The following is a 13,033-nucleotide window of genomic DNA, read 5'->3' on the forward strand; positions in this document are numbered from 1 at the left end:
ATGTTCCCCGGGTCCTATGTAGCTGTTTTGTGTGCGAGGACCCGGGGAACATGGTCCCGTACCTGCAGTAGAGTTGTGACTTTGCAGATGTTTGCATATTTATGAGTGAGAAGTTGAGTTGTGACTTTGAGTGGGAGTTGTCCAATTGTTTGGGTTTAGGCAATGAAGAAAGGAGTAGGTTAAGTTTAGTACAGTAAGAAGACCAGGTAGAGGCTAGACAGGCCAGATAGATAAGTTTATTACATAAATACTCATTCATATAAGTATGTCTGTGGTTGCAATGTTGTTAAGGTTAATGAATACAGTTGATTTAAGTGTGGTCAAATTTTTGTTTTGTCTCTCCTGTAAAGTTTGTCAAAAACTACTTACGCCCCACTGGCTCCAAGCCCTTGATTTGTAAAACTGCAGAGCAGCAGAGCATTGCCTTTCACATGCAGAAGGGCTGTGATTGATACCTGCCGAACAGGCATTAGGGAGGGGGCGGGACATGTGTCGTCTGTTGGAAACCTGTTTCTGTGGTGGGAAGGCTGCTGAGCCACAGTCTTGCATGCATTATGCATGCACAACTTTCCGGGCCAACACCACAAATCTTCACGGGGGGGCTGCACTTTGGCTCTTCCTTCTTTCAGCTGCCTGCAGCGTCCGCACGGAGGTGAAACGGAATGGAGTTCAGAGCTGTACAAACTTTTTTCTTTCTGTCTCTTTTGTGTCTCTCTGCTGCAGACCCACAAGGTAAGTCAGACAGAATGTAGCCTACTACTTTGCACAATGATGATATGTTGATGTTAATAACTCTATAGCAACAGTAGGTTAATGGTAGCCTAACCGTTGCTGCTCCGTGTTGTGACTAACAACAACGCCCCTCGGCGTTTTGAAACAAAAGAAAATCAAGTCCTGGCTTCACGAAGGGTAAACAGAACCAGAAAGTATCGCAGGTTGTGAAACGGGATACATCTTCCGATTACAAAATATTTTACTTTTTCACAACCGTGTTCCCACACCCCAATTCAGTAGGTGAAAGTTAAACCAGAGCGTAGCTCTCTAACCTCTTAAGAGAAAAGCCTATGGTGAATGGGATGGGTTTATGAAGGGTGAATTGAATCAAACTGTCAAACGTGACATCTGTCAAAATGCTTGTTTTGTCTCACAAACAGACAAAAATCAGGCAATTGTTTCCATCAGAAGTGACTGAAACGTTTAAAGTTTGATGAACTACAGGATGTTCAATTAACAGATTTTTTAATACAGATTAAGTTTCAGTTATAGGCTACAGATATTATGATGAGACTGCAGTTTGGGAAAATATCTTGTTTCTAAGTTATTGTTTTTCATAAACTACAAAACAATCAAATATTTAATATCCTGGGAAACTGAACTGAGAAATTGTGAGCTGACACATTATGACGCTCACACACCCTCAATATCCCAACAGCGCCTGAAGTCCACACAAAGCTTGGGAGCCTGAGAGGTGAATATGTGAGTGTGAAGGGGAAGGAGGCAGGAGTCCATGCCTACCTGGGCGTCCCATTTGCCAAGCCCCCCGTAGGCCCTGCTCTGAGACTGGCTGCACCTCAGCCTGTAGAGGGATGGGAAGGATTAAGAGACGCCACCAAGCAGCCGCCTATGTAGGTCATCCACTGAGAATCATGGTTGCATAGCAAGATTGTGGTAATCATGTTCAATAGCTACTTGTTGATTTAAAAATATCATTTTCAGGTGTGTTCAGCATAGAGAGTTCTCTATTGATCTACTGGGGAAACTTGGCGCTGAAGTGGTAGATATTCCAGACATCTCTGAAGACTGTCTGTACCTCAACATCTACACTCCTGCAAACAGAGCTCATGATGCCAAGCTCCCAGTGAGTAAAAACTCCTTGTCCTTTGAAATGATGCTGCTTAGTTGTTTTAATGGTTGAAAGTAGTGATATTGGCAATATGAATATTGAGCCTCAAAATATCCATTCATGTTTTGTCATTAACAGTTTTGTGGTTTAGTTGGATTAAAGGCTGTTTGTGTGATGTTGTGTTGTCTTGAGGTGAGCCCAGTTAGATTAAGTAAATAATACGTTGTTTAATCCTCGTAGAAAAAATAAGGGTCTTTCTTTACTTTACCAGGTCATGGTCTGGATCCACGGGGGAGGGTTTGGTATTGGGTCAGCCTCTCTGTATGATGGCTCTGCCCTGGCTGCCTACCAGGATGTGGTTGTGGTTTTGATCCAGTACCGTTTGGGAGTTCTGGGCTTTCTCAGGTGAAAACACTCAAGTCACAAAGCACAGGAATACATTCTCTTACTTTTGATATCATCTGTACCACATGTTAAGAAAAACTCTAAATTCAGTCAAAGTCACTTTTACCAGCTGGTGTGAATGCAGGTCTGGTAAATGATAATTGTTTGTTCCACCCAGCACTGGAGATGAGCACATGTCCGGGAATTTCGGGCTGCTGGACCAGGTGGAAGCTCTGAGGTGGATCCAGCAGCACGTTCATAACTTTGGAGGAGACCCAGATTCAGTTACGATATTTGGGGAGTCTGCTGGTGGAGTGAGTGTATCCCTTCTGGTAAGGATCAGTCTGGAGAGAGGGTTCCTCTAGATAAACAAATTCATTTGTATCATACATTTATGTCTGTCAACCTGTCATGTCCTCTTTCTTCTGAATTAACAGCTCCTCTCACCATTGTCTGATGGCCTGATCCACCGTGGCATTGCTGAGAGTGGCACTGCTGCAATGGATGTACTCATATTAAATGACCCTCTACCAGTGGCACAGGTCGGTTATCAGTGTGGTTGTTTTTATGTGTAAATATTGATTGAGAACATCATTGTATCTCTAAATTGTTGTGACATCTCTTTTATTTCTGTCCTCAGATAGCAGCAAATATATCTGGTTGTAGCCTGGAAAGCACAGAGAAGATCTCCCATTGCATGAAAAACCTTGATTTAGATACTTTTGCAGAACTTAGTAAGGTGAGATACTGTATACCAAGTTTACGCACACTAATTGCAAAGTATTAGTATAACTTGAGCTCACAGTGTCCTGTGAAATGTTTGGATCTTATGAAACTGTAACTGTCTCTTTACATTTTATTCTATAAAGGATGCAACAATGAGAGTTTCTGTAAGTATTGATGGACACTTCCTGCCAAAACCAGTGGATGAGCTTTACCGTAACAAAGAACTTCTCACTATACCGTTCATGACGGGTGTAAATAACGATGAAGCAGGCTGGTTACTTTCCAGTGTAAGTGTGAAATGCTGAATTGTGAATACAATTTCTGTGACTAATACTGATTCCCAGATCAGCTCATGAAATAGTTTTGTTTTGCTCCTGTGTGTCTGAGTGTCGATTTTTCTTTTCTTAGTTCTTGGCTCCTCCAAACTGGACAGAGGGGATGGATAAGGAGCATGTCGTGAACATGCTCACCGCTTTCCAATATGATGTAAGATTAGATACACACTGCCTGACATTGGATTTCCTCATCATGCTCAACTTTCTCTGACAGATGTCTTTCTCATTTTCTCAAGGCCATCGCCAAAGATCTGGTTACACAAGAATATATTGGAACCAGCGAAGACCGTGAGAAAATTAGAGATGGGTTTACTGAGATGCTTGGAGATATCATGTTTACTGTCCCAGCCATCAAGACTGCCAATGCCCACAGAGGTAATTCTTCATTCAGTGATTACTCAAATCCATCTCACAACCTTTAATTTAATAGCATTTGTTTCACACTTTCATAAACATAACACCTGTCACCAGATGCAGGCTCCGCTGTGTACCTGTATGAGTACCAACATGCTCCCTCTATGCTGCAGGCAAAAAGGCCAAGCTTTGTTGGAAGTGACCATGGAGATGAAATCTTTACAGTATTAGGATTCTGTTTTACAACTACCCATGTGAGATTACTTGGTAAGTGTAATTTAAAAATGACTGAATCAACAGAAGACCAGATATGTGAGCAGTCCTTGGCTTCCTGGAGTGAAAAGGGTTTTACCAGACTGTCATTATTTTAGATGTCTGCCCTGAAGAGGAGGAGGTGTTTAGCAAAACCGTGATGAGCTACTGGGGCAACTTTGCTCGCACAGGGTAGGAACAGCCGCTCATGAGACGCAAAGTTTTCATTAGATGTGGATATAAGACCATTTATTAATAACCTGTTTGTGTGTGTGTGAGCAGGTCTCCTAATGGGGATGGCCTTGTCCACTGGCCAAAGTATGGCGCAGAAGAAGAGTACCTATCAATTGATTTAAAGGAGCAGGTAGTCCGTCATCACCTGAAGAAGAATCGTTTTGTCTTCCACTCTGAGATCCTCCCAGGGAAGATCCAAGAACAGAAGGAGAAAACGGAGCACAGTGAGCTGTAGAAAAGTCAATCCAGTCACTTAAAAATCATTGATTTCCCCTTGAACCACCTTGAACTAAACAAAATGTACTTACTTACAAAGTACCATACATTATGTCCGTGAAGGTTCTCAGTCATCCAGGTTAGAGCACTGGAAAAGAGAGTAACGACACCACCATTGACTCCCGTGGTAAGGGTTTTGCGCCCAGAGTGGCAGGATGTGGGTATTGCAAAAGCGCCCAGAAAACTCATTCACTCCAATGTACGTGTGTTGCCCACTTGCTTGTAAATTGATGAAAACGGCCATGTTTTTGTTTTTAGGTGTCTTATCAAATTACACTTTTAATTTGTTTATTACAAAATGTAGATTGAAACATTAATGTAGACAACTGTTTGTTGTTGTTTGTTTTTTTTACTCGCCTATTTGTTAATGTTTATCTGTAAATGATCCTCAATGATGCTATTAACGTGGGTGATCTATAAATGTCCTTAAATTATTGAAAATACCACACTTGCTCATTCACCAACAATGCAGAGATGTCAGTTCTTGGGCGCTTTTGCAATACCCATATTCCGCCATCAGGAGGCGCTTCCATTGAACCAATGCGTGTCGTTACTCTCTTTTCCAGTGCTCTAATCCAGATCATAGTCGTAAAGTGCTGAAGTCCATTTGTCTTCAACTTCAGTACCATACATTATGCAAAATGTTGAAAGGACATCATAGTCTATAAGATGACTAAAAAATTCCTCAGGTGAACTTTTGTCAAAGTGAGCGAGGCAGCAGTCGAAAGATAACTGTTCTAACATGTTCTTCCACTTGTCTAATTTTAATGCACTGGATTCTTCTACAAAATAAAAGTCTTTTGAAGGGGTTTGGTTGTTTTGTTTGTCTTCCTGACACTCACGTGCACTGACCATTGATGTGAAAGAGTTATGGTGTTCTGATAGCAGTGGTTTGTCTAGCACTAAATATCATGTAACTTTTTTCAGAGTTTTTGAGCTTTTATGCATCAGTAGACAACCATTCAAAGACATTGAGCCAGGAGTTCAGTTGACACTGGATGTGTGAAGGAAAAAAATATGTATTTATCCCCACTGCTTCAAATTTTGTGTCTGCTTTTCTGCATGATGCTCATGTACTATTTGATGTTTTTTTTTAATTATCTCATGATTTTTTGTGTGTTCCGTAATATCCATATCATAACAATACCTATATAAAAAATTGTGTGTATCCTAATAGTAAGTGATGCTGCCCCATATGTCACTTAAACACCCTCTAGATATATGAAGTTATATGTTTATAACATATAGACAAATAATCTATGTATACATTGAAAATATCAGCATAATGAAAACTATAAGGTATAACATATTGTGACTAAATGATTCATGGTATAAATTGTATGCAATTTATAATAAAGTATGAAAAACATGTTTAAAAAATGTTATGTAGGCTACTTATATATGTTTACAGTATAAGACATAATATCGTCAGGCTATGGGATGAATATGTTAATATACATTTATAACATATATACACTCAACACAAACTTGAGGAACATTGATCTTGTGTAAAATCAAAAAACACTGCAAATTTTAAGGATGTAACTGATATTAGTAACTGCCCATCACCATTACCAATATCTTAGTCAACCCATTTCCCCTAATGTTGTGATCTATTTAATTAATTAATATTTTTGCTATTTCCATTATTTGGTGAAACATTAGACAATATGCTTAAATTATTTTCAGTATGTGTATCCTATAACCACGAGGTGGTTAAAATATACTGATTTATGAGGACATTCTGGGCTATAATTTCTTATGGCTATTGTGAAACTGCAGAGCAGATCATTACCTTTAGGGAGGGGGCGGGACATGTTTCGTCTGTTGGTCACCTGTTGCTGTGGTTGGAAGTTCTGGCAGGTGTCCGGGCAAACACCACAAAGCTTCACGGGGAGCTGCACTACACTGGCGTCTCCTTTCAGCTGCCTGCAGATTCCTCACGGAGGCAAAACGTAATGGAGTTCAGAGCTGTGCAAACTTTCTTATTTCTGTCTCTTTTGTGTCTCAGTGCTGGTGCTGCAGACTCACAAGGTAAGTCAAACAGAACTAGTCCAAAGGGCACCGCGGTAAAGTGAGCCACTGTTTGCGAGATAGTGGTAAAGTGAGCCGCTGTTTGATTTTCGTTGGGCGCGCGCTACAGTAAATACGGTAGGCACGGTTCTCGAGCAAAGTGAAGGTCCTGAAAGATACATAAAGCCTACGTGCTTTTACTGGAGAAATGTGGAGGAAAATCACTTCCAAGATGAATCAACTTTTTAGTTATATTTCACTGCCGTAAAGGGGAGAAAAATCACCTTTCATCGACATTTTACTGTAGAAATGTGGAGAAAAATTAATTTAAAACGACCCCTATAATAAAAGCCATTCACAGTATGCTGACCTTTGACCTTAACCTCACATTAATTCCTTCATATGTGTGTGTCTCATTTTTTTTTTTTTTTGCATATTGTTCCTGACGTCTCACTCTACCTCTGGTACAATTTTGGTAAAAATTTTACTGTAGAAATGTGGAGAAAAATCATTTTTTAAACGACCCCTGCAATAAAAGCCATTCACAGTATGCTGACCTTTGACCTTACGTCACATCAATTCCTTCATAGGTGTGTTCCTCATTTCTTTTGCATACTGTTCCTGGGGGCTTATTCTACTTCTGGTATCATTTTGGTGGCATTTTACTGTAGAAATTTGGAGAAAAATAACCTTAAAGTCACCCCTATAATAAAACCCAGTTACAGTATGCCAACCTTTGACCTTACGTCAGATCAATTCCTTCATAGGTGTGTTCCTCATGTTTTTTTCATAGTGTTCCTGACATCTCACTCTAACTCTGGTACAAATTTGGTAACATTTTACTGTAGAAATGTGGAGAAAAATAACCTTAAAGTCACCACTATAATAAAACCCAGTTACAGTGTGCTGACCTTTGACCTTACCTCACATCAATTCCTTCATAGGTGTGTTCCTCATTTCTTTTGCATATTGTTCCTGTTGTCTTACTCTACTGGTATCATTTTGGTGGCATTTTACTATAGCAGTATTTAATGATGGTCAGCATACTGTAAAAGGAGTTAATCATAAGGGTGGTTTTAATCTGAATTTTCTCTACATTGCTACAGTAAAATGCCACCAAAATGATACCAGAAGTAGAGTGAGGTGTCAGGAACAATATGCAAAAGAAATGAGGAACACACCTATGAAGGAATTGATCTGACGTAAGGTCAAAGGTCAGCATACAGTAAATGGGGTTGAGTCATTATGGGTGGGATTTTTTAAATGATTTTTCTTCAAATTTCTACAGTAAAATGCCACCAAAATGATACCAGAAGTAGAGTGAGATGTCAGGAACAATATGAAAAAAACATGAGGAACACACCTATGAAGGAATTGATCTGACGTAAGGTCAAAGGTCAGCACACTGTAACTGGGTTTTATTATAGGGGTGACTTTAAGGTTATTTTTCTCCAAATTTCTACAGTAAAATGCCACCAAAATGATACCAGAAGTAGAATAAGACCCCAGGAATAGTATGCAAAAGAAATGAGGAACACACCTATGAAGGAATTGATGTGACGTAAGGTCAAAGGTCAGCATACTGTGAATGGCTTTTATTGCAGGGGTAGTTTAAAAAATGATTTTTCTCCACATTTCTACAGTAAAATTTTTACCAAAATTGTACCAGAGGTAGAGTGAGACGTCAGGAACAATATGCAAAAAAAAAAAAAAAAAATGAGACACACACATGAAGGAATTAATGTGAGGTTAAGGTCAAAGGTCAGCATACTGTGAATGGCTTTTATTATAGGGGTCGTTTTACGGCAGTGAAATATAACTAAAAAGTTGTTTCATCTTGGAAGTGATTTTCCTCCACATTTCTCCAGTAAAAAGCACGTAGGCTTTATGTATCTTTCAGGACCTTCACTTTGCTCGAGAACCGTGCCTACCGTATTTACTGTAGCGCGCGCCCAACGAAAATCAAACACGGGCTCACTTTACCACTATCTCGCAAACAGCGGCTCACTTTACCGCGGTCAAAGGGCGTAGCTCTGTTAGCTCCACCGAGAATAGAGCTACGGTGAATGGGTTGGATTTATAAGGGTGAATTCTGTTCATTGTTAAAGGAGCATGATCCAAATCCAAATTCTTAATTCGGCCACTAGATGGAGCCAGGCGGAGTTTATCAGATATAAACAAGTGGGCAGCTGTCAGAGAGAGAGAGCCACCTCGTTTAGTCCCCCCGGGCCCCCTCCTTCTCCCTCCTCCCTCCTCCTCCCTCACCAGGCTGAATGAACGTGCAATCGCGGGAAAAAGAAAACTCGCTACTGGAAGCGGCAGCTATACGTCGCGCACAACCACAACAACGACAACAACAGCAACTGCAACTTCCTCCTCCTTAATAACGCTGAGAGGACAGCTGAAGAAAGACACAGGGACGTGGAGACTGTTCTACCGAGCGATTCAGTGACTGTAAGCAGCCTAACACTGCTACATTACTATTTACTGTTGCATTTTTCCGGTTCGGAGGTCGGATTTGCGAGTTCCGCGTGCAATTGAACGCAGCAAGCGCCGGGCCGGCTTGGATCATAACAAAGACAAATGCTGCATTTGCCCCACGGACACTACACTGTTGGCGATTTTTTTTTGTAAATTTAGTTATGGCTCCCCCCGACCCATCTTTTGCATATTTCAGCTTATTTTATGCTATTACTGCTGTATTTGCGATAATGCTCCTTTAAATATTGAAAAATGAACCAAACTGTTAAAATGTGACATCTGTCAAAATGCTTGTTTTGTCTCATGATTCATGAACAGACAAAGATCTGGCAATGTTTGGGCGTTTCATATCAGAAGTGACTGAAATGTTAAAAGTTTGATTAACTAATGGATGCCCAATTAACGGATTTGAAACAGTTTGTTTCAGTCCTAACCAGTTAAACAGATACTATGATGAAATTGCAGTTTGGGAAAATATATCTTGTTTCTAAAACCAAAGGGGAAGTTATTTTATTTTCTAAGACTTGTTCACTTGGCAGTTGCTTCCAATTGGCAAACTACAAAACAATCAAATATTTCATATCCAATGTAATTACAGTTGTTACGTAACTATAACATATTTTTCCCTGGGAAATTGAACTGAGAAATTGTGAGCTGACACATTATGACGCTCACACACCCTCAATATCCCAACAGCGCCTGAAGTCCACACAAAGCTTGGGAGCCTGAGAGGTGAATATGTGAGTGTGAAGGGGAAGGAGGCAGGAGTCCATGCCTACCTGGGCGTCCCATTTGCCAAGCCCCCCGTAGGCCCTGCTCTGAGACTGGCTGCACCTCAGCCTGTAGAGGGATGGGAAGGAGTAAGAGACGCCACCAAGCAGCCGCCTATGTAGGTCATCCACTGAGAATCCTCATGGTTGCATAGCAAGATTGTGGTAATCACGCCCAATATTGATTAAAAAATATCGTTTTCAGGTGTGTTCAGCATAGAGAGCTCTCTATTGATCTGATGGAGAAATTTGGCGCTGAAGTGGTAGATATTCCAGACATCTCTGAAGACTGTCTGTACCTCAACATCTACACTCCTGCAAACAGAGCTCATGATGCCAAGCTCCCAGTGAGTAAAAACTCCTTGTCCTTTGAAATGATGCTGCTCAGTTACCAGGAATCAGCTTTTGGAAGTTGTTTTGATGGTTGGAGGTAGTGATATCGGCAAAATGATGAGCCAATGGGGCGGTACGTGGCGCAGTGGTTAAAGCGGCCGCCCCATGTAGAGGCTACAGTCCTCGCCGCAGGCGGCCCCGGTTCGTATCCCGCGTCGGGCAGACCCTTCCTGCATGTCATTCCCCCTCTCTCTGCCTCCCCCTTTCCTGTCTATCTCTACTATGTCCTATCAAATAAAGCCAAAAAAGCCAAAAAAAAAAAAAAAAAATGATGAGCCAATGAATGTGGTCTAGTGGATTTAGTTGGATTAAAGGCTGTTTGTGTTAATGTTGTACTAATTGAAATTCTTATGAGGTGAGCTCAATTAGATATAATACATTGTTTAATCCTCATGGAAAAAATAAGGGTCTTTCTTTACTTTACCAGGTCATGGTCTGGATCCATGGGGGAGGGTTTGGTATGGGGTCAGCCTCTGTGTATGATGGCTCTGCCCTGGCTGCCTACCAGGATGTGGTTGTGGTTTTGATCCAGTACCGTTTGGGAGTTCTGGGCTTTCTCAGGTGAAAACGAAAGATTCAGTCACAGTAACTTTTACCAGCTGGTATGAATGCAGGTCTGGTAAACGATAATTGTTTGTTCCATCCAGCACTGGAGATGAGCACGTGTCCGGGAATTTCGGGCTGCTGGACCAGGTGGAAGCTCTGAGGTGGATCCAGCAGCACGTTCATAACTTTGGAGGAGACCCAGATTCAGTTACGATATTTGGGGAGTCTGCTGGTGGAGTGAGTGTATCCCTTCTGGTAAGGATCAGTCTGGAGAGAGGGTTTCTTTAGATAAACAAAATAATTTGTATCGCACAGTTATGTCTCTGTCAACCTGTCATGTCCTCTTTCTTCTGAATTAACAGCTCCTCTCACCATTGTCTGATGGCCTGATCCACCGTGGCATTGCTGAGAGTGGCACTGCTGCAATGGATGCACTCATATTAAATGACCCTCTACCAATGGCACAGGTCGGTTATCAGTGTGGCTGTTTCATATGTAACATTCTTGATTGAGAACATCATTGTATCTCTAAATCATTGTGACATCCCTTTTATTTCTGTCCTCAGATAGCAGCAAATATATCTGGTTGTAGCCTGGAAAGCACAGAGAAGATCTCCCATTGCATGAAAAACCTTGATTTAGATACTTTTGTGGAACTTAGTAAGGTGAGATACTGTATACCAAGTTTACGCACACTAATTGGAAAGTATTAGTTGAACTTGAGCTCACAGTGTCCTGTGAAATATTTCTGTGAAATCTTTGGATCTTATGAAACTGTAACTGTCTCTTTTCTACATTTCATTCTATAAAGGATGTAACACTGAGAGTTTCTGTAAGTATTGATGGACACTTCCTGCCAAAACCAGTGGATGAGCTTTTCCGTAACAAAGAACTTCTCACTCTACCATTCATGACGGGTGTAAATAACGATGAAGCAGGCTGGTTACTTCCCAGTGTAAGTGTGAAATGCTGAATTGTGAATACAATTTCTGTGACTAATACTGATTCCCAGATCAGCTCATGAAATAGTTTTGTTTTGCTCCTGTGTGTCTGAGTGTCGATTTTTCTTTTCTTAGTTCTTGGCTCCTCCAAACTGGACAGAGGGAATGGATAAGGAGCATGTCGTGAACATGTTCTCCCTTTTCCAATATGATGTAAGATACACACTGCCTGACATTGGATTTAGTTATCATGCTCAACTTTCTCTGACAGATGTCTTTCTCATTTTCTCAAGGCCATCACCACAGATCTGCTTACACAAGAATATATTGGAACCAGCGAAGACCATGAGAAAATTAGAAATGGGTTTACTGAGATGCTTGGAGATTTCATGTTTACTATCCCAGCCATCAAGACTGCCAATGCCCACAGAGGTAATTCTTCATTCAGTGATTACTCAAATCCATCTCACAACCTTTAATTTAATAGCATTTGTTTCACACTTTCATAAACATAACACCTGTCACCAGATGCAGGCTCCGCTGTGTACCTGTATGAGTACCAACATGCTCCCTCTATGCTGCAGGCAAAAAGGCCAAGCTTTGTTGGAAGTGACCATGGAGATGAAATCTTTACAGTATTAGGACTCTGTTTTACGACTACCCATGTGAGATTACTTGGTAAGTGTAATTTAAAAATGACTGAATCAACAGAAGACCAGATATGTGAGCAGTCCTTGGCTTCCTGGAGTGAAAAGGTTTTTACCAGACTGTCATTATTTTAGATGTCTGCCTTGAAGAGGAGGAGGTGTTTAGCAAAACCGTGATGAGCTACTGGGGCAACTTTGCTCGCACAGGGTAGGAACAGCCGCTCATGAGACGCAAAGTTTTCATTAGATGTGGATATAAGACCATTTATTAATAACCTGTTTGTGTGTGTGTGAGCAGGTCTCCTAATGGGGATGGCCTTGTCCACTGGCCAAAGTATGGCGCAGAAGAAGAGTACCTATCAATTGATTTAAAGGAGCAGGTAGTCCGTCATCACCTGAAGAAGAATCGTTTTGTCTTCCACTCTGAGATCCTCCCAGGGAAGATCCAAGAACAGAAGGAGAAAACAGAGCACAGTGAGCTGTAGAAAAGTCAATCCAGTCACTTAAAAAACATTGATTTCCCCTTGAACCACCATGAACTAAACAAAATGTACTTATTTACAAAGTACCATACATTATGTCCGTGAAGGTTCTCAGTCATCCAGGTCATCATAGTCGTAAAGTGCTGAAGCCCATTTGTCTTCAACTTCAGTACCATACATTATGCAAAATGTTGAAAGGACATCATAGTCTATAATATGACAAAAAAATTCCTCAGGTGAACTTTTGTCAAAGTGAGCGAGGCAGCAGTCGAAAGATAACTGTTCTAACATGTTCTTCCACTTGTCTAATTTTAATGCACTGGATTCTTCTACAAAATAAAAGTCTTTTGAAAGGG

The 13,033-nt window shown here is 40.9% G+C and overlaps 2 protein-coding genes across 2 annotated transcripts; both read left to right on the forward strand.

Moving 5' to 3' along the window:
- Positions 1-513: 513 nt before the first annotated feature.
- On the forward strand, positions 514-5,207 carry LOC310987763 (fatty acyl-CoA hydrolase precursor, medium chain-like). The gene is made up of 13 exons (XM_083974179.1): positions 514-732; positions 1,433-1,625; positions 1,717-1,858; positions 2,115-2,248; positions 2,406-2,559; positions 2,665-2,769; positions 2,868-2,966; positions 3,097-3,240; positions 3,362-3,439; positions 3,525-3,663; positions 3,760-3,909; positions 4,014-4,086; positions 4,177-5,207. Exons 1-13 carry the CDS (start codon positions 663-665, stop codon positions 4,361-4,363), a joined length of 1,668 nt encoding a protein of 555 aa, XP_083830305.1. The 5' UTR covers positions 514-662; the 3' UTR covers positions 4,364-5,207.
- A 1,027-nt stretch (positions 5,208-6,234) lies between these two features.
- Positions 6,235-13,033, forward strand: LOC310987761 (fatty acyl-CoA hydrolase precursor, medium chain-like). The gene is made up of 13 exons (XM_083974177.1): positions 6,235-6,438; positions 9,595-9,787; positions 9,874-10,015; positions 10,489-10,622; positions 10,709-10,862; positions 10,970-11,074; positions 11,174-11,272; positions 11,419-11,562; positions 11,684-11,761; positions 11,842-11,980; positions 12,077-12,226; positions 12,331-12,403; positions 12,494-13,033. Exons 1-13 carry the CDS (start codon positions 6,363-6,365, stop codon positions 12,678-12,680), a joined length of 1,674 nt encoding a protein of 557 aa, XP_083830303.1. The 5' UTR covers positions 6,235-6,362; the 3' UTR covers positions 12,681-13,033.

The sequence above is a fragment of the Trachurus trachurus genome (assembly GCF_905171665.1).
Source record: "Trachurus trachurus genome assembly, chromosome: 6".
Taxonomy (NCBI): Eukaryota; Metazoa; Chordata; class Actinopteri; order Carangiformes; family Carangidae; genus Trachurus; species Trachurus trachurus.

Excerpts from the sequence above, each read along its gene's own strand:
- LOC310987763 (XM_083974179.1), top strand. The coding sequence starts at position 663 with ATGGAGTTCAGAGCTGTACAAACTTTTTTCTTTCTGTCTCTTTTGTGT. Across the intron at positions 1,859-2,114 it reads CTCATGATGCCAAGCTCCCA|GTCATGGTCTGGATCCACGG; the intron begins GTGAGTAAAAAC and ends TTACTTTACCAG. Across the intron at positions 2,967-3,096 it reads CTTTTGCAGAACTTAGTAAG|GATGCAACAATGAGAGTTTC; the intron begins GTGAGATACTGT and ends TATTCTATAAAG.
- LOC310987761 (XM_083974177.1), top strand. The coding sequence starts at position 6,363 with ATGGAGTTCAGAGCTGTGCAAACTTTCTTATTTCTGTCTCTTTTGTGT. Across the intron at positions 10,623-10,708 it reads GGAGTTCTGGGCTTTCTCAG|CACTGGAGATGAGCACGTGT; the intron begins GTGAAAACGAAA and ends TGTTCCATCCAG. Across the intron at positions 12,404-12,493 it reads GGCAACTTTGCTCGCACAGG|GTCTCCTAATGGGGATGGCC; the intron begins GTAGGAACAGCC and ends GTGTGTGAGCAG.